Consider the following 22,025-nt stretch of genomic DNA (forward strand, 5'->3'; position numbering starts at 1 on the left):
CAAGCTGTTAGACACCCTAAATTCAATGGGACTTGAGGTGCTGAGCACCTCAGTGGATCAGGTCCTTATAGAGGAATAATTATGTAGGGGGAAACAGAGTACTATAAATGGCGGATACATCGTTCATGAATAGAATAGAGCTTATTAACAGGAACACATTTGAGACTAAAATAAATTGTGGTCTGTATCAATGGGTGACAACTTATAGACAGTGATGTCTTTACATTTAATAGTTAACCCCTTCCAAGATCATGAGCAGACAATGCAGCACATGGGGATGCATTAATAGTCAAAATACATGCTCTGAATAAGGTGCTCCCCCACAAAAAAATTTGTCATTTCAAAATATCTTCCTTTCTATGTTCTCATTACCGTTTAAGGTTATATGTTCTTTTCAGTCTTTACCTCTCCTTAAGTTGCCCCAAAACATATATTTTAAAAACCACTTCTCAATAGCATGAATTAGCTCTTGGTTTGTTCAACTTGTACATAATTACAAAGATAATCCTGCTCTCACTGAAACCAATGACAACAGTAGTAGGTCCATACAGTATACACACAAAAAGATTGAGTGAATGACAGTCAGATGTTGGAAAAGAGCTATAGTTCAATTTTCTACCAATTCAAGTATATTTTGATTATTCCACATAGCAAACTGACTTTGTTCAGTTTAATATTATATCCCAAGTAAATTGCTTCTTTCACTTCCTAGCATGACTACTCCACAGCTTAATGAGTGTACGTGAGCCACTTGGGATGAGAAAAAAGGGAAACAATAGCTAACAAGGAAGAGGGGAGAAGAAAAAGGGACCCGAACAGTCACTCAGAGAAATATTGTTTTTTTAAAAATGCAGACCTCTGAACCTTATATGCCTCTAATAATTATGATCTTATTCAGTATGACACAAACTCAGGTTTTCAAATGTGATATTTAATGTATATACATAAATATATATGCTGTACAGTAGAAACTTTGTAACAAATTTGGTTACACATTGACATTGTATGATCCCCCACAGTTATGCCCCAACAGCCCTCCTGCGAGGGACTTTAAAAGGTTCTGGGAAGTTCAGTAGCTCCACCAACAGAATTTGGTCCAATAAAATATATTACCTCACCCAGTTTGTCTCTCTCATAGCCTGAGACCAACATGGCAACAACAACAAAGGGGGGGGAGGAAGTGGACTCTAAAAGCGTTCCTATGTGGATTTGTACCAAAAGAATTTTAAATGTGTTTGTGGGAGCCAATAACCTGTGCTGAAATCCAACTTTCTGAGCAGCTGTCTGCCTAGTCAAAGCAATACTCATCTTACAGTAGTACTACAAGATTTCTTTTCATATCAAAGTTAAGCCTATCTTAAACATATCTTCAGTACATAAAGTAAGGAGAAAACATCCCTTTAAAAACATATACGCAAAGGGAATGTGGCCTTGATGTTTTCTGGCATCAAGCGAGATATACTGTCTTATTATTTTCTGTTCTGGGATATAGTCATGGCATTATCCAAGGATTTGAGGGACCTGTTGTAAGCACGTCAAAAAGATTTTTTTAATTGACTTAGTTTTGTAAGTATTGGATCATAAAAAAATGGGCATTAAATCCCAGCTACATCCTATACATTTGAAATTTCCCATTAATTAACCTTCCTGTTTAGGGCTTGGAAGTAAGCTAATGTTGACAGTACTCTGTGTATACATCCCTGCAGTAGAGAAAAATCTATAATAATAATAATTAGCACTTCCATAGGCCTGTGTGAAAAACACAGTACAGACATTCATTAATGGGAGATTAGACTCCTAAGTACCATTAGACCCATCTCACAAATAAGGAAACAGACAGAAATGAAGCGATTTGCTCAAGGTAACATAGTGAGTCAGTGGCAGAGCTCTGATTAGAACAGACCTGCTACCACGATCCCAGGCTCATTCCACAAGACCACAATGATTCCATTCCTCCCTAACCTGGTCATTAAAATTCAATAAAAGACTATGGGACTAAGAACCAGTGGTGCAGTGAGAAGGAGGAGACAGAGCTGAGAAGACTGGGTGCAGGGGGAAACTGGGACTAGCTGGGCAAAGAAACTGGGAGAGGGAGCCAGAAGCAGGGGAGACAGACTAGCCAAGTAGCTTGGAGAGGGAGACTGGGACTGGGAGCATGCGTTGGACGGGATGTGTGTGTGTGTGCATGAGACACTGGAAGCCAGGGCTGGGGAAAGAATGACTGGCTGAGGAGCCAGGAGAGAGGGAACTGGGATTCACTGGGCATGTAGATAAGACAAGGAGCTCAGAGTGAGGTGGGGGACTGGGAATAACTGAGCGAAGAGACTTGAGGGGACGAGAGAGAGAGAGAGAGAGACTGGGACTGGATGCCAGAAAGGGTGAGACAAGGACTTGTGGAGCAATGAGGCTGGGCCAGGGAGCCACAGAAGAGAAGATAGGACAGAGACAGGTTGGAGGGGATAAGGCAGAGGGGATCATGCTTCAGGAGGAGGAACAGGAAAAACAGGCTGTGCCCACTAGATCACATTCCCCTCTAAAACCTTGACTGGAAGCCAAGATTCCCAACTCTCATCATTCCTCTCCTGTGAACAAATATCTGTGAAACCAGTTGGCCAAGCATCCAATACCCTGCTAGTGCTGGTCCACAGAGCAGATGCCAAACTACTATTGCTATCAGTTACTCCACTAGTTCATGCAACAGAGGTCAGTGTGGTGAATCTGAAGCTTCCAACCCTGTTGATGAACCATGGGGGTGTTTCTATGATGCTAATGATGGAATTTCTGTTTCAGTTTGCTTTTTAAAAAACCTAGGAAATTTCATACAAAAAACTACATTAAAAAGAACATTATTAGGGTTGCATAGTCAGGTACTCAAAAGTTAAGGAAATGCCAGCATTTGTACAACCTTAATTCCCCCTCTTTTCCTTATTCATTATGATTGAGTCTTGTATCATAGTTTGTGTGTATAATTTTAATTACACTGACAGTTCTCTTGATTATCTGAAAGCTAAAATATCCCAAGTTATTCAGTATCTGTTTCCCCACCCAGCGCCCTGCCCATAATAGGATAATTAAGTTTGTAATATAAATATTAGCGTATTAGCACTTGTATAGCCATCTTCATTTTCAGTATGCTTAATGGACATTAACTAACTAATCCTCACAACAGTATTCAGAGAAGTATATTACAGAGGGGGCAAACTGAAGGAAAGAGGTTGTGACTTCTCCATATGCAAGACAGGTTTAGAATTCAGGAGTTCTTTGTCACTACTCCTGGGCTCAGATCACTCTGAGATAAATATCAGTGCACTTAACAATAGCAAGGGTGAAATCCTGGCCCCACTGAAGTAAATGGCAAAACTCAGACTGATTTCAGTAGGGCCAGGACTGCACGCTAAACATTCAGGATCTTTTGTTGACTACAACAGGTTTCTTAAGAGTCAGCACGCTAACAAATATGCAGATGTATCAAAATTAAAACGAAATATTCTTTTGAATATACCTTTCAATACCAGCCGCTTTCAGACATAAATATGAATATTAATTTATAAGAAACTCCCCCCGCCCGCCCAAACCAGAGTTTTATGTAAAACGCTTAATGTTATCCCAATCTGTGGCTGGCTGCTCAAAGGCATTTTGCAAGTCTTAGGGGACTATACTTGTTGCTTTTCTTAATGCCAGGTAACCTGTAACAACGTCTGAAGGAAGCATCCGAATGTAAGCAAATTCTTCAGTGCTACTGAATCTCAGCTTGCTCTGTGGATCTGTATAATTTGCCTGGAAAAGAAACAATGGCAGAGATACCATTCAGAGAGAAATCTCAGTAAAAATGTCAAAACAAAACATTTCTTGAGTCCATAATGTGTGTAACAACTGAGAAATTTATAACACGTTACCACGGGACAAAAAGTTGTTTCCTCTTTCTTCCCTCACATGTCAAAACTTTTACGAGAACTAAACAGTTCCCTGAAAAAGCTTTTACATCAAAAATGCATGAAACATAAGAGGGCTAAAATAGCTTCACATACAAATCTACACAACAGAAAAAAAACTAACACAGCTCTCTAACATCACTCTAGCAACTGTGTGTCTGGTACAGTCCTTTACAAGTAGTTCTCCAAAGAATGAGGTTGTTGCCAATAAATTACCAACAAAGAGGCTGAATTATGGGTGGTCTGATAGCTTTGACTTGATTTCTCTGCTTGTGTCAGATTGTTTGTAGCTTTAGTTTTCTTTTCAATGGCAACGATTTTTTTTAAAGAAAAAGCTTTTGGTTATGTGGCTGAACTGATAAGAAACTTGACCTCAGTGGTTTGCATTACTGCAGATTTCTGCTTTCAGTGACACAACTAACATTGGTCTTGTATCCTCCACTTCTGCTACGTTTGGATTAGGGCTTCCTAGGTGAGGTTCCAGCTCCACCCCATCATCCTTCCCTCCCTGTTGCCACAGAAAGCTTGAGCATATGTTAGCTATCAGGCTCAGCACATTGGGTAGAACCAGGAGAAAAGTTAATCTCCATTGTATTATTCTCTCCACCCTAGACCCAAATGAAATAACTATTGACCCTGGTCGTATTATCTTATGTCGTACCTGCCAGTGATATGAGACCTTCCTTCCTTGCTCTCCCTGACAAGAGATCTGGGATGGTGGAAGGCTGAGGCATTGGAAGCTTGCTTTCTTTAAGAAGCATACTACCAAAGGGGACAGGAAGCACTGCAGAAGAGCACAGGCTCTGCAGGTCTCCCCAGATTCAGGATGTAGTGTTGAATCCCCTGCCAGTTCCATGGCAGGAAGGAAATGTTCTCCATGGCGAAAAATGTGGGGGGAACTCTAAAGTGAAAACTCAGTACGTGGCTACTGGGTAGTCAACTGCCAGGACTGGTAAGCGTTATGTAGCAGAGTATATTGAGGACTATTGCCATATAGCATTTTATTTTTTTTTACAACGCCACAAAACATTAATTAACATGAAAAATATTTTAGTTTTCAGAAAATAGCAAATGTAGGACTTAATGAAGGGCCAATATCATCCCTGATGTAGTCAACAGAGTTAACCTGGGTATATATTTGTACACCAAAGTTCTATGAGTTTGGCTCAAGGTGTGTAAGAAAACAGGTTGATTTTTAATGGACAATAGCAATAAGTTTTTCAGCTAAATTGTATCTACTTATTTATTGCATGTCATTAAATGTTTGTTAAAAAACTGTGACCCTGAGAGGATCCTCTACCAGTCTTACACTTCATACTGGAGGTCAAGACATTACTATATACTAGATGTAATTACCATCTAGTGATTTTCAGATAAATTCTGTTGGAAGCAATATGATGATTAAAACTTTTTCAAATATTTCTGCAATAATTAAACCAGATAAAAAGCAGAGCAATGCAATTTTGCAAGGAAAAATCCCTCCACATTTTGTAAACTAAGTCAAAGGCCACAGATACTTTATCATGTTTTGAAGTATGTAATTATCTTAGTCTGTTTTTACATCACCAAAGCTGATACATTTTCAGAAAAGGCAGAAGTTCAAGCATTTGAGTAATTTCTTCTGTTAGATTAAATTACTTTGTTCTGTATGTTAATCTAACCCAAGGCCTACCTTCTAAATTTCAACAGAAGAGCTTAAGTGTCTAAAAATGCAAATGCAATCCATAAATACAATTATTTTTGAACTTTTAGCATATGCCACATTAAAACTATAAACTGGGTGTCTTATTAGACCATTAAGGGATATAATTCCATCTGTGTTACCACACAGAAAGAGACAAGAATCAACAGAATTCAGTTGTGGTATTTAACATAACTGCTGATGTACTGATGGGAGAGTTTTAATGCACTCCTCATTTTATATAAGACAGACCATTTAATACTTCCTTGCATGAGTAATGCTAAAGAATTTATTGTACATAGCATTTCTTGGGGAATCCTGCACTCCTCACAGGAAATGTTCTCATACAAATGCTATCAGATTTCTCACAGATAATGTGGGGACATTTTTTGGACTAGACTTCTAAAATATTCCCTTACGTACTGTATCTTCCCATTAGGAAGTGATTTTAAGAATAAATGTTGTGCTTCTTATGCACCAATTCTGACTCAGCAATTTAAAGGACACATAGTCTCCTATCTTAATAAGAAAGGTTGTTAAACAGGATATTTTTATCAGTCAAGAGAAACTTTCCAGCCATAAGCAAAACAGGAAATTTGTCCCAAGATGTATTCAGAAGATGAAAAATTGAAAGAGCCAAAAGAGAAAAGAAAAAAAGCAGCTCTGAATGCAGCCGTCAGAGAGAGATTATCTGGATCATACTAGAGTAGTTACATTTACATAGCTCATCGACAGTGGGGGATGGGCAAAAAAGAAGAGACTGCTGAAGTCAGTAGGAAACCTACAGGCTTCCCAAGGGTAAATTTGGTCTCCTCTGGCTAATTAAAGAGCCAAACTCTGACACATCTTTACGTAGCAGTGGGAAATAGTAGCCTCTCTAATCCATGTGCTCACTAACTGACCAATTCTGAAGAGGCTCTAGGCCAGTGAGGAAGGGAATTATAGAGCTGCTTTGGGAGGCGGAAGTGGAAAAGGCTTATGCAATTAAGCTCCTTCAGCAGCCCTTCCCTGTGCTAGATCAGAAATGTTACTGCAACCCAAGTAAACACAGTTAGGGCTGCTGTTTACACCTGCAAAGCAACAGTCAGGCGAGGGGATGGGGAAAAGATAGAGGGGGATGAAGACACTAATTGCATCCTCTGTTTTTTTCTGCTCAGAATCTGTTTGTATTATTACCTCACCTCCCAAACCACCCCCCATTTGTGTATTTCATCCACCTGTTGCGCCCTGTCTTTCCTATAGAATGACAGACTTCTGGATTACTTGATTATGTGGCACTAAGTACAACTGAACCCCAATCCTTCCTTGGGGATCCTGGGTGCTAACATAATATAGATAATATTCTAGTTAAAAACACAAACTGGCTGGAGGGGAGTGGTTTTATTGGGTGGGCGAGCTATGTCCCAAATGACCGGGGAGAAAGGCATGTGTTTGAATCAGAGGTCTGATTGACCCTCTAGATTTAGGAGTTGCCAGCTGAGATCCAAGTGGCAGGTTTCACTCAGAGAAGAAGGATCCCATGGGAGACATATTGTCTCCTCTGATGTCATCCACCAACTGCCTTTATATATTAAATCAAAAAAACGATGTTAAAAGAAAATTAAGGTTGCAAAGTAAAGCTCTCAAAAGTTAGGAAATGCCTGAATTAACGTTGTTTGTACAAGCTTAATTCCAACTCCCTTGCGTGGATGCATTATGATACCAATCTTTAAATACATGATCACATTCTATTTTTATCTCAGCATTCCTGCAGCATTCAGTGCCCAGAATAGACGGTGCTCACTTAATGAGCAACTATTCAATGCTTTGTTTTCTCCTCATTGTTCAATGTGTGGCCCTCCAACTTGTTTACTGCACACTACTCTAACCCTGTTCTGAACACAGAATTATTAATTTCCCCATGCAGTCTTCTATGACACTCATCACTACAGTATCTGAGTGATTCAGAAACAATGAATTTATGTTCACAACATCCCTAGATAGGTAGAGAAGTATTACTATCCTAGCATTAGGGATGGGAAACTGAGGCACAGAGAGATTAAGGTCAAAAATGGCCATCAATTTTGGGTTTCCAGTTTGAGATAGCCAGGACCTGATTTTTTTCAGCGTATTTAGCATTATATGGCACTTTCCATGTTCAAAGCAAAACTTCTATTGACTTCAGTTGCAGTTTTTCTGCACTCAGCTCAGCACTTCCGCAAATCAGACCCAATGTTTAAAGTTGGGCACCCAAAAACTGAGGAACCACACAGTTAATTTAAAAATATAGTTTAAGTGACTTGACTAATATCACATAGGAAATCTACAGCAGAGACAAAAGTAAAATCCAGTTCTCCAGGACAGCATTCAACTGCATTAACTATGCTTACTGCAGACAGAGAATTTAGCTGCCAAATTCTAACAAGTCTCTACTGAACATATGTGAACTGACATTTTTGAAAGTCTTATAATTTGGCCAAATGTGGGTGTTTTTTTCATAACAGAAGCAAAAGATATATCCCTGACACAAAGGCTACCCCACTGCCAAATGGCAAATTCCGACTCCAAATCATAGGGGCATTAGAGCTTCTCAATGTAACAGTTGTAAGAATATTTTTGAACATGAGCCAAACAACATATTTTTCCCTAATCTTATTCTCTGCAACTGTTGAATCATTTTTCCAAATAAGACTAAGAATAATGAGCTGGAGACCGACAGTGGACATAGAAAGTTTTAGTCTGAACGGTGAAGTTTGGAAAAATTGTATGCAACTGAAGACAGGGTCCTTTCCTGTAATGGGAAATGTGAGCTACCAGCTCCACCTATAATGTGTGTGGGTGAGGGAACCAGACTCTACCACTGGGAAGAGGCAGGGTAGAGGGACTTGTGCAGCTATCTCAAGAGGCAAGGCCCTTAATCTGCTTTGGATCTTTAGCCATGGAGTCCACCTAGGTCTTAGGACAGTGATTCTCAAATTTTTTTACTGGTGACCCTTTTCCACACAGCAAGCCTCTCAGTGTGACTCTTCCTCCCCCACCCCTCATCAATTAAAATGCTTTTTTTAATATTTAACACCATTATAAATGCTGGAGGCAAAGCGGGGTTTGGGGTGGAGGCTGACAGCTTGTGACCCCCCATGTAAGAACCTTGTGATCCCCTGAGGGGTCCCAACCCCCAGTTTGAGAACCCCTGTCTTAGGAGCTATGTGATACAGAGGCAGTTTAGCTCAGGGTTTGGCTCTAAATCATGGGACATGTTTAAGTACATTGCTGAAGTGGGACCTACCTGTATACATTGCAGGAAGCGAAACCAGATATTATAGGGATAACAGAAACATGGTGGAATAGTAGCCATGACTGGACTACAGGTATTGAAGGGTATGTGCTGTTTAGAAAAGACAGAAATAAAGGTAAAGGTGGTGGAGTAGCACTGTATATCAATGATGAGGTAGAACGTAAAGAAATAAGAAGCGATGGAATGGATAAGACAGAGTCCGTCTGGGCAAAAATTACATTGGGGAAGAAAACTACTAGAGCCTCCCCTGGGATAGTGCTTGGGTCGTGCTATAGACCGCCGGGATCTAATTTGGATACGGCTAGAGCCCTCTTTAATGTTTTTAATGAAGTAAATACTAATGGAAACTGCGTGATCATGGGAGACTTTAACTTTCCGGATATAGACTGGAGGACGAGTGCTAGTAATAATAATAGGGCTCAGATTTTCCTAGATGCGATAACTGATGGATTCCTTCATCAAGTAGTTGCTGAACCGACTAGAGGGGATGCCTTTTAGATTTGGTTTTGGTGAGCAGTGAGGACCTCACAGAAGAAATGGTTGTAGGGGACAATCTTGGTTCAAGTGATCATGAGCTAATTCAGTTCAAAGTGAACGGAAGGACAAACAAAAATAAATCTGCAACTAGGGTTTTTTATTTCAAAAGAGCTGACTTTCAAAAATTAAGGAAATTAGTTAGGAAAGTGGAGTGGACTGAAGAACGTATGGATCTAAAGGCAGAGGAGGCCTTGGATTACTTTAAGTCAAAGCTGCAGAAGCTATTGGAAGCCTGCATCCCAAGAAAGGGGAAAAAATTCATAGGCAGGAGTTATAGACCAAGCTGAATGAGCAAGCATCTCGGAGAGGTGATTAAGAAAAAGCAGAAAGCATACAGGGAGTGGAAGATAGGAGGGATCAGCAAGGAAAGCTACCCTATTGAGGTCAAAACATGTAGGGATAAAGTGAGATAGGCTAAAAGTCAAGTAAAGTTGGACCTTCCATAGGGAATTAAAAGCAATAGTAAAAGGTTCTATAGTCATATAAATAAGAACAAAACAAAGAAAGAAGAAGTGGGACCACTAAACACTGAGGATGGAGTGGAGGTCAAGGATAATCTAGGCATGGCCCAATATCTAAACAAATACTTTGCTTCAGTCTTTAATAAGGCTAATGAGGATCCTAGGGATAATGGTAGCATGACAAATGGGAATGAGAATGTGGAGGCAGATATTACCGTATCTGAGGTAGAAGCGAAACTCGAACAGCTTAATGGGACTAAATCGGGGGGCCCAGATAATCTTCATCCAAGATTATTAAAGGAATTGGCACATGAAATTGCAAGCCTATTAGCAAGAATTTTTAATGAATCTGTAAACTCAGGGGTTGTAACGTATGATTGGAGAATTGCTAACAGAGTTCCTATTTTTAAGAAAGGAAAAAAAAGTGATCTGGATAACTACAGGCCTGTTAGTTTGACATCTGTAGTATGTGAGGTCTTGGAAAAAATTCTGAAGGAGAAAGTAGTTAAGGACATTGAAGTCAATGGTAAATGGGACAAAATACAACATGGTTTTACAAAAGGTAGATCATGCCAAACCAACCTGATCTCCTTCTTTGAGAAAGTAACAGATTTTTTAGACAAAGGAAATGAAGTGGATCTAATTTACCTAGATTTCAGTAAGGCATTTGATACCGTGCCACATGGGGAATTATTAGTTAAAGTGGAAAAGATGGGAATCAATACGAAAATTGAAAGGTGGATAAGGAATTGGTTAACAGGGAGACTACAGCGGGTCATACTGAAAGGTGAACTGTCAGGCTGGAGGGAGGTAACCAGTGGAGTTCCTCAGGGATCGGTTTTGGGACCAATCTTATTTAATCTGTTTATTACTGACCTCAGCAGAAAAAGTGGGAGTGTGCTAATAAAGTTTGCGGATGATACAAAGCTGGGAGGTATTGCCAATTTAGAGAGAGTCCAGGATATCATACAGGAAGATTTGGATGACCTTGTAAACTGGAGTAACAGTAATAGGATGAAATTTAATAGAGGGAAGTGTAAGGTTATGCATTTAAGGATTAATAACAAGAATTTTAGTTATAAGCTGGGGATGCAGCAATTAGAAGTAACAGAGGAGGAGAAGGACTTCGGAGTATTGGTTGATCACAGGATGACTATGAGCCGCCAATGTGATATGGCAGTGAAAAAAAGCTAATGCGGTCTTGGGCTGCATTAGGCGAGGTATTTCCAGTAGGGATAAGGAGGTTTTAGTACCGTTATACAAGGCATTGGTGAGACCTCACCTGGAATACTGTGTGCAGTTCTGGTATCCCATGTTTAAGAAGGATGAATTCAAACTGGAACAGGTACAGAGGAGGGCTACTAGAATGATCCGAGGAATGGAAAACCTGTCTTATGAAAGGAGACTCAAGGAGCTTGGCTTGTTTAGCCTAACCAAAAGAAGGTTGAGGGGAGATATGATTGCTCTCTATAAATATATCAGAGGGATAAATACCGGAGAGGGAGAGGAATTATTTAAGCTCAGTACCAATGTGGACACAAGAACAAATGGTTATAAACTGGTCATTGGGAAGTTTAGACTTGAAATTAGATGAAGGTTTCTAACCATCAGAGGAGTGAAGTTTTGGAATAGCCTTCCAAGGGAAGCAGTGGGGGCAAAAGACCTATCTGGCTTTAAGATTAAACTCAATAAGTTTATGGAGATGGTATGATGGGATAACATGATTTTGGTAATTAATTGATCTTTAAATATTCATGGTAAATAGGCCCAATGGCCTGTGATAAGATCTTAGATGGGGTGGGATCTGAGTTACGACATAGAATTCTTTCCTGGGTATCTGGCTGGTGAATCTTGCCCATATGCTCAGGGTTTAGCTGATCAACATATTTGGGGTCAGGAAGGAATTTTCCTCCAGGGCAGACTGGAAGAGGTCCTGGAGGTTTTTCGCCTTCCTCTGTAGCATGGGGCATGGGCCACTTGCTGGATGATTCTCTGCTCCTTGAAGTCTTTAAACCACGATTTGAGGACATCAATAGCTCAGACGAAGGTGAGAGGTTTTTCGCAGGAGTGGGTGGGTGAGATTCTATGGCTTGCATTGTGCAGAAGGTCGGACTAGATGATCATAATGGTCCCTTCTGACCTTAATATCTATGAATCTTTATTTTGTGTTGTGAGAAATGCTATGCCAATTTAGACAAGTTTAAAAAAAAATACTTACAGGAAGTCCTGAAATATCAGAGTATTTCTTGGCTGGTTTAAAGGAAGGAGGAGCTTCGATATTAAAGTCTAAAAGTATGTCAAAGAGAGAAAGGAAGACATTAACTTCTGCATTCTATCTTTTCAGGGTCACTCTTGTGTTTTGTTTTGTTTTAAATAAAAATAACACTTGGAAAGGTAAACAACTGTTGAAAAACAATTGTTTTACTAAATGAAATGTCTATTTTCTAGCAACAGTAAGGCAAAGAGACATGAAACAGAATTAACTGAAAGCATTTAGCTTGCTTTCTTTGTACACTAAGGCCCTCATCCTGCTTGCCTTACTGACAGGGGTAAGGTGAGCAGGACTGGCCCCTAAAGGAAGAAAAATGCAAGAGAGCTATTTGAACTTCATTACAAACACAATGGTTTCATGTAAGTCTTAATGACAATATTTCCTCTACAGTCAGAGATACTATATCTGCAAGAATAGTCATTATGCCTGCTGTACGTTAAGACCACCAAACATTGCTCAAGACTGAAGCTTTGAATACTGTAATCCAGAAAAGCAAAGTAATCTTTTAAATCAGATAAATCTTTAAGCATGTGCCACTTTAAGCCTGGCCAATGACCTAGAAAATTGTTTGAATACTTAAATGAAATTATAGAAATTGCTATTTTTTTGGTGTCCCTTAGGCAGTAATAGCATTGCTCTTATATGCAAACATTTATTCAGACACAACTCGGTATGTTTCAATAGTTACAAAAAAACAAACAAACCCTAACTTGACAAAGTACTGATATACACAAAAATATCTTGTACATGGCTAGCTTCTTTCCTCCCACGTGCATCTGATTCAGATTTTATGGATGAAGGATTCCAATTTAGCAGATCAGATCCTTTAATCGTCACATGCACTATAAGGCAATAATTCAAAAGATATTAATGCCTGAGGCAGCTGTTTTAAAATATGCAATTACGTTTGTTTTTCTATCTTTTTTTAAAATGTGTACATTTACAAATAGAATGTAGTGGAAATAGCAACCTCAGCAGATTGTCAGTTGTAATAGCCAGGAACACACAGTCGTCTGCATTTTTCTATAATAGTAGTCTCAAAAACCCTTTTGAAAATGGCAAGTTATTTTTGGATAAAACACTTGAGGGTATGCCTACACTACCAAAAAAACAACCCTGCAGGAGGGAGTCTCAGAGGCTGGATCAACTAACTTGGGCTTGCGCTTTGGGTCTAAAAATAGCAGTGAAGGCATTCCTTTTCAGGCTGGAGCCCCGGCTTTGAGACCCACCCCTCTTGTGGGGTTTCAGAGCCCAGCCTCCAATCTAAGCAGGAACATCTACACTACTACTTTCACTCCCATGGCGCAAGCCTGAGTCAGTTGACCAGGCTCTAAGACTTGTTGCCACAGGGGTTTCCTTGCAGTGTAGATATACCCTAACAGGCTGACAAATAAAATATTAAAAAATGCAAACACGCTCAATTTCTGAGGTGCTTTTTTATTTCTTATAGCCTGCCCAGATAAAAACTGAGGGGTAGATTCTGCCTTTTATTTATGTTGAGCAATTTATTACTCCATGAGTAGATTAAGGCAGACATGGGGTTACTCATAGAGTACCACTCAATATGAATAAAGGTGACAGAATCTTGACCTACCAAACTTTTCTCTCTCAAACACGCACAAACTTTCTAACACCACTCCCAATTACATGCTTCATGTTCCTCTCCATTTGGTTGTGGGGTCAGGCTGTTCTTAAATAGTATCACTGGAATCTGTTCAATCAGAATACTGCATGCATAGATAAAATTTAGGTTCATTTTAAAGAAAGTAATTTGTGTGGATTTTATTATTTATAAATACATGCAAAGCATCTAAGCAGCTTACAACTAGGATCATTGAGTTGCCATGGCAATGCCCTTTCAGAAGCAAGAATTTGTTTTAGGTTCTTCCAAGTTCTGTTCTTCTTCCCAGCTGCTGCTCCACCAATGCCAGAGTGCTAGAATTAAAACATAGTGTTTAAGAAAAAATAAAGATGACTATTTCAAAATATGACATTTTTATTTCACAGCCTTTGCGATACGCCTCATCTTGTCATGAACCATTTATCATGCTCACTTATTTAATCAATAGTCTAACACACTGTACACTTTAATTTCAGTTGCAAGAAAAACAAAGATTTTTTTAACTGTGTCAAAACTACTAGTTTTGGGATTAACTGAAGGAAATTAAAATCTGCTTTTTATAGGGAAATAGAAAATCAGTCTGGTTAGGGTTAGTCTGAGATTACAGGATTCCGCACTTGTGCGCACTTCCCATCATATTAAAACTGTTTACTATGGGGTTGTATCTAAATTGTGATTACATGTCTAAATTCTCTTTTGCATGGCATATGCAAAATTACAGGTGCAGCTGTATCTCCAGTAAGTGAAAAGTGATTGTGCAAAAATACAACTGATCTTGTAAAATGTAATCAATGCTATGAGAAGCCTTGTGGCAATCTTCTTTTTCTTTCAAATGAAAGAAGACTGTAAAATAGAAAAGGAGTAAGAGAACGTTGTGCTGGAAAGACTATTGTGCATTTTGAAAGCTATACTAAAGGAAGCAAGCCTTTCTATAGTTATCATAACAGTCATTTCAGTTATCAAATGTGATTGCTACGGAGTAATTTTATTTATGTCCCTCAAGAGAAAGAAGATACACAACATACTGTACTGCTTCTAAAAGATGAAAGGACTGAGCTTCTCAGTTTTATTTCAAAAAAGAACATTTTCTCATAGCCAGAAGTGTTCTCTCTCTTAATAATTACTATCCACCACATCAGCCTTATCAAAACTCTCTCAAAGTTCTGCACACACTTTTTGGCTGTATTTTATAAATTGGTGTGTAAAGTGCTTGAGAATGGGAGGAGTGGGAATGGTAAAGTAGATGACTAGGATTCTCCGTGAAAAGGTTTTTCCATAGAGGTGACTGTAAGATACTGGATTCAGGGAGGATGCTCATGAGCTAGTGATTACATCAACTTCATTTTTTTTTGGCAATGAATAGCCAAAATGGAAAGTAAATGGAACATTTAGCTATAGGAGTAACACCCTGGTAACCTAGATAGCACTGAAAGAGAGAGGCTATTGACAGCTACCACAGCCATTTCCATCCCAACACATTTGTAATTCAGATTCATTACATGGATCTTCCCCCTACCTCATCACGTTTCAAGTTATCTGTTTGGCCTATTGCTGGCACTTATGACGTGATCTAAAGCTAGTGGCAAGACTCAGCCAAACTGGAAATATACTAATTATTACACTGTGAAGAATCTGTTTTTGCTTTAATAAAAAGGAAGAAGAATCAGAAGCTATCACTTTTTTCACTGTATATTTTGCTTTTAAATCCACTAAAGCAAGATTTAAATATCTGGATTTAAGGCCTGATGTTGCAAGGTGCTCTGCACCTTCTGGCATCTGAACAGATCGAGGGATTGAGAATGGAACTGAGAGCATTTCCAAATGTTTAAAAATACCACCCATCCCCATTGATATAACAATGATACTTGCTGATTATACTTTACTTAAATAGCCAGAAAATGCTATAAATTGGATTTACAAAAGCAAGATCAGCAAAATTTCTGTGCTATATGCTTGAGAAGGCCCGATCCTGCCTGTGGATCTATGCAGATGGATCCTTACACCTGCATGGGGTGCCTTAGAAACTGACAGGGTTTTCTTTCTAGGCCTACCCTCAGAGACTCAAACGCAGGATTTGGGCCTAATGCACTTGTGTATTTCTTGTAAAAGGTAATGGACTGATAGCTTTATTGACAGGAAAGGTACAGTAGCGGCAGAGACAGTACAAGGCTCGTTGTACTGTTCTATGAATGTGCCTCCAATTTGTTCTGGAGGGATCACCTCTAGAAGTTTGAATGAGTGATACAGAAAAGTACTCTCTATCCTGGTTCTTCCTGCTGAGACTGCCAACAACTAAACTGACATAAATTTGTATCTGCTTTGACCTGGAGTGAGTCTCCTCTTACATGATAGCAATCACATGGCAACAACTCTCAAGTGCAAATTAATTTAGCTGCACGTGAGCTGGTGACTTATGGGAGAAAGGCTCTAGATCCCATTATCAACCCCTTGTTCTATTCAGTTGCCAGAAGGTGCACAGCACCTTGCAGCTTTAGTCCTTAAATCTAGATATTTTGGGATTAACAGTTAAAGGGCAACTTGTTCCTTCCTGCTTTTTATTTTTAAATTTGCAACCAAAAATTGTCTCTGGTGGAGTGAACTAACAGTTTTTCAGTTTTTGGCATACTTTTAGAAGTTAAGGTATTTGACTTTATTTTCTTCACAATGAGATTAACTTAAAATAAAATTATTTTAAAAGTCAGCAGAATTCTTAATCACAGCTCATGGGGTGGATGTGGGTTCAGAATAAGCTCCTAGAATTTCCCTCTGATTAATTTTTGTGTCAAGTGTGAGACAATACTGTGGTAGTTTTCATTACAATTTTACAACTAATTCTGCAACAGTGGTACCAGATTCTGTACATACCTCAGCTTTCATGCCTGTGGATACCAACAGTTTCAATTCAGACGTAGTGAAATTCACCTGAAACATGAAGGGCCAGCACAATGCATCTGCACTACCCAAATCCTATACTCAAGCTACGTGAAGAGGCTTTGGGCACATGAGGCTTCTGCACAAACCATGCAACCCAAAGAGGCTGGTGCTTAGAGAAGAGTTTGAGAAGCAAAGGATGTAGTGGTCTAAAATAAATGCAAACCCTGAGACTCTGGGGCCAATTTCATATCCCTGTAAAACCCCTGCTTAGCAAACTACACCAAGTACTCAGGCTTTATTTTGTGGGATGGTTGCATCTGATTCATACAGAATTAAATTACAGGGATCAGATCTTTCTTTTTGAGCAATGGCTTAGGGCTTGCACTCTGAAAAGGTTACTGATCCAAAGAACATTTGGTAGAGTCTGACAACTGGGTCTGCGCCCCCACAGGTAGCAAGACAGCAGACATTAAAACAACAGTAAAGACCAAACCACAATCACATTAGCAGCTATTATCATCTTGCTATGCCTCTACCCACAATTTAATTCTGAGGTTATTTTAGCAGCCTGTACTTCACAAATTGCTAGAGTTTCCACCACTTGAAAGCTGGAATGCCAAGATTTTAGAGAGCAGTAAGTATTTGTTTCTAGCTCTAATGATTGAGAGAATGGCCGCTAACATTATGTTGGCAATGAAATTACTGAGGGGGTGCATAATGGCAATCACTAATGACATGATTGATTTTTAGTCCATTATTTTGCAACCTGACTGGGCTTAGGAACGAATGCTTCATGCACTTGAACCGACTGGATTCCCAGATTTACAATGGTATAAATTGTTCATTTCTAGCCTTGGTGACTTGCGAGATACCAGACCATAAACCATTACAGGTACCTTGATCTAGCAGCAGTACTTTTTTGGCATTGGGTCAGGACTGAATATAAGAAGTCTTGCCTCTGGACTAGTGTCATTTTCATGTTCTGTAATTTAATGCACACTTTGGCCATATCTTGGCATGGATTTTGAAGCTGAATTTCTTTAAAATTGATGGTATGATATGGACCCTTGACATGGCTCCTAATCTTACTTTCTTAGTAGGAATATTAGCAATGTAGTAATATAGTATCTTAGTTACTACTTCATTTAAAGTTTGAGAATTTCTAATGGTTAAAATACTTACAATGAAGTTTGAATCCTTAAATGGCAATGGTTTGATGGCAGCTTCCATTGGCCCGGTATTGGGATCCACAGTCATAAATTTATTCTCATTCATGGTCTCTGTACCTACAGTCTGCAGAACACACACAATCTCATTGCTTATTTGTTAATCTGAATATATTTAAAAGAAAGTGAACAGTTTTCTTTGTGAACATTAACTTCTTAATCCATTTCTTGTGAAGTAAGCCTTTTTTAAACTTTGAAAATGTTACCTGCCATTAGTAGGTGTAGCATTAAAGGGGACACTGTCAAGCAAATAAGGACCAGTACTTAAAATCTGGTAGCTAAAAAAATTAAAATTGGGAGAAGGGGAGAGGGGTTACCAAAGTCTACTAAATAGAACTGCCACAGGTTTTGTTTTAACGTCACTGAAAACAACCTGAATAAACTGGAAGAGAGCACATGAGCACATAAATGGACAAAAGTACATAACATTTGTTTCAAAATGTTTGGTATTAATAAAGTATCAATGTCAACACAGGAAAGAACTTCAAAATGTACACTGGGCTTATTCCAGAGGTTCTTAATAAACTTTTCCTCTATTTCTGACTTCAGTGGGAATCATGTCTAAATAAGGACTGAGAAAAAACTAATTAAAGACCTTTGCATCAGTTCAAAAATATGAGCCTTGCAAAATTCCACATGCCCACTGGCTATGGGTTTGGTTTGGGGGGAAGGGCGGGAGGGGAAGAAAAGGGATGGGTATGTTTTTTGTTTTTTAAAGTCATGATTGTAAGGAAGAACAATTGTGTCTAGGCTAGCCACTTTTTGTGATAATTTTACAAGAATGATACATAGCTTTTATTTTTTCTCTTGAGAGTGCCCTGTTAAGTTTCTATTCAGTCTGTATCACAAGTGACTGAAATATAGCAAATAATAAATACACAAAAATTCCTAGGTGAAATTCTGGCCGTATTGAAATCAGTGGGAATTTTGCTACTGGCTTTAATGGTCCCAGCATTTCACTCCCTAACTCTTCTTTCTTGAAGACCAAAAGGACTAGGAAAAAAGCTAATAGTACTTATAGAACAGGCTGACAAGTATTTCCATATCCTGCCCGTACACTGATTGTGCTCAGACTATAAAAACTCTTTCCGTAGAAGATGTACATTGCAAGACATTCCATGTTGATACATGTTCTTTTAGATGGTATGCAAGGTTCATTAGTGTTAGTGAATTACACAAATGCACCTAGAAGATGAGAATATATTTATCTCAGGTTGTGATCCAGCAAATCTTTATGCATGTAATTACGAAGGGCTTATTTGCATGCTTATATAACCACATGCATAAGCAATTACAAGCTTAGACCTAACTTTGCAAGTGGCCCACTTATCTGGGGAAATATATCACTCAGTGTCAGTGATGGATTTTTTTCTTTCCCTGCTTCTTATGTAGCATCTCCTTTCCTGGAGGTTTGCAACCATGGTAGCCCATTTTGTACAATGATCTGCTAATATCTTTGTGGATGAATAATCCCTTTGATCCCAACCAGGATACCACAATATTCGTCCAAGATTTTTTTTGCCTTTTGTTTTTCTACTGTCAACTTGCCCTTCCACTGCCCACAGACCCAATGTAAGTTTTTAAGAGTTAGGAAGAGTCTTTAGTCTATTTAACTAATCAATCAAACAGATTCATTAAAGAAAAATCTGAGCATGTTGAGTAAAAATGCATTCAACAAGTAACCCAAATTAAATATTCTGTCAAATATTTTAATGGAATTAAAAATTCAACAGTTACGACGATTTATTTTTCAAATTTACTCAAGGTCTCAGTTGATGAACCTGTACAACTGGAAATATTATCATTACAATGTCAATCCTACTTCCATTCAAGTCCATGGCTCAAACCCAGTTCTGCCCCCACTAAGGACAGTGCAAGTCGAACCACTAATAGACTAGGACTCTGTCATAGGAGAGGAATAAATCCAGAAACAAAAAAGAAAAGCACAAGCTTTTATGTTTATTTATGGAGCAGTGAAAAGAATGAGTCCTACTCCTCTCAGTCCTTAATTGGTAATGCTAGTGAGCTGCTAGGTCTCAACCTCTCTTTCTTACCTTGGCCAAAACCAATGTCATATTCTTACAAATATTTATACTTTCAGGACATAATTTTAGAAGCTAGTATTTCAGGTTTAAGGAGCAAGCATTACTCTTAAGTTTTTCTTCAGAAAGCTGTGACTGAAGATACAAAATGATTGTTGATTAATAATTAATATCCTGCAACATCATCTTTTATCTGTCTTTTTGTGTCACTGCAAAGTCTTTAACTGAAGGAGTCAGCACTCTTAACAAACTCCTGTTTTCTTTCCATTTTGTATGTTTTTGTTAGTGGATTATAGTTAGAGACGCATAAATAATTGATGTTTCAGTTTGCTGGCATATCTGAAAAATCTCAAAAAAATTGTTTTAGGTCAAGTGAAACACTTTCAATTTTGAACATTTAACAATGTTTAAAAATAAAATCAAAGGAAACTGAAACAAGGTCATTTTGAATAATATAATCTAAACATAATAAGCACTGGTCCAATATTTAAAGTCAAAGCAATTAAAAAAATTCAGAGGACATCAGATGGAGGAAAGAGGGTATTATTACAAACATAAGCCCTGATTCTGCAATCAGGATTGGATTCAGTGGGGCTCTCTGCATGGACACAGGAGTTCACCTCCTTGAATTCAATTGCAGAATCAGGGAATTGGGCCCAATATTACAAACACTATTGGGTCTACTGGTTGACATGAATGGGATTTTCACTCACAGTTGCAAACACTACACCCAGCACATTTGCAGGATCAAACCCTTAAGAAATTACAGGTTCATAATATCAGAATAACTAATGCTACAGCAAACTAGACTGAGAATGATGATCAAAACCAAAGTCTCCTGGTAACTGTGAGATAAAAACATGCTTGCAAGACATGACAGTCTCATACAATGAACTGTCATCACTGCTTGTATTAAAACTTTAACTTACAGCAGTACTGGGATGGAAGAGGGGTATTTAATTTAATGTTGTTATCTTTCTGGAAGAATGTAAAGGAGTTTCATTGAAACAATTTCCAGCATAGGTTACGTTCTTAGAAAAACTGTCTATGCTATCATCTCCTGAGTTCCTCTAACTAGAAAGCCTTTCAGCTCCCTTTTCAGTATAAATTCTGAATTAAAATCCTCAGCATTTTAACTATGAAGTCAAATATTTTCAACAATTCTAAAAACTGTTTCAAAATGTGCTTCAAAATGCCAGTGGTTTGAATCACAAAAACTATAATCAAAATGACAAACATCACTTACTGACTATTTTTTTAAGTTTCAAGAGGCGAAATAAACAATCAAATTAATTTTAACTAATCCTGTTTTTCTATTATAATACCTATGCAATTTGAAATTGAATAATATAATGATAAACAAGAACAAACCACTGCTAAGAACCTGAAAGACCTCAAAGGGTAATTAGTGCTCATTAAAGGTATTCTCTCCTAGTCTAACATTAGTGAAACAAGTCTCTCAGTGGTGTAGCTCTGCTTTGATTTAGAGTTTGGGGCAGTAAAGAAATTAATTGCTCACTTTCTAATGTTAGTAATACCAGAATTAAGAGTGGGCTTGGTTCTCATAAAGCTCCTTTCAGTCTCAGTTTTATTAGATGGTCTGGTTTTCAACAGCACAATGAGCAAGTATATAGCTCAAAGAGAAAAAAACAAGGAGGAGTCCTTGTGGCACCTTAGAGACTAACAAATTTATCTGGGCATAAGCTTTTGTGGGCTAAAACCTACTTCATCAGATGCATGGAGTGAAAAATACAGTAAGCAGTACATATATCACAGCACATGAAAAGATGGGAGTTGCTCAATGTGTGCTGCTAACCCTATATCACCTAGTGGCTACATTCCTCCTAAATCCACACCTTCTCCCCAATTTACTTCACTATTCACCCAGCATTTTGACTATAATAACCTAAAAATAGCAAGTACTTTGTCATAAATATAATAAAAAATATATTGTAATAGGCTGACAGTGTTTGCCTGAAACAACCTAACATTAGCAGATGTTGATCCTGCTGGGAAAGAATTAGGTAGGTTTTTCTGACTTGGGCCCCAGTTCAGCAGAGCTTTTAAGCATATGCTTAAATCCATCCCTATTTGGTGGGACTTAA

General features: G+C 38.4%; 1 protein-coding gene across 2 annotated transcripts in view; it reads right to left on the reverse strand.

Annotated features, from left to right (window-relative positions):
• Positions 1 to 910: 910 nt before the first annotated feature.
• INO80C (INO80 complex subunit C) overlaps positions 911 to 22,025 on the reverse strand; it is a 43,463-nt gene continuing 22,348 nt past the window's right edge. For both annotated transcript variants that reach the window (XM_084619033.1, XM_084619032.1), the window contains exons 2-5: positions 17,835 to 17,945; positions 13,981 to 14,092; positions 12,104 to 12,171; positions 911 to 3,777 (exon numbers count right to left, since the gene is read on the reverse strand). In XM_084619033.1, the coding sequence (XP_084475159.1) occupies positions 3,646 to 3,777; positions 12,104 to 12,171; positions 13,981 to 14,092; positions 17,835 to 17,945 (423 nt within the window). In that variant the 3' untranslated portion in view covers positions 911 to 3,645. The remainder of the gene's footprint in view (positions 3,778 to 12,103; positions 12,172 to 13,980; positions 14,093 to 17,834; positions 17,946 to 22,025) is intronic.

Source organism: Lepidochelys olivacea, assembly GCF_965140295.1.
Source record: "Lepidochelys olivacea isolate rLepOli2 genome assembly, chromosome: 2".
Taxonomy (NCBI): Eukaryota; Metazoa; Chordata; order Testudines; family Cheloniidae; genus Lepidochelys; species Lepidochelys olivacea.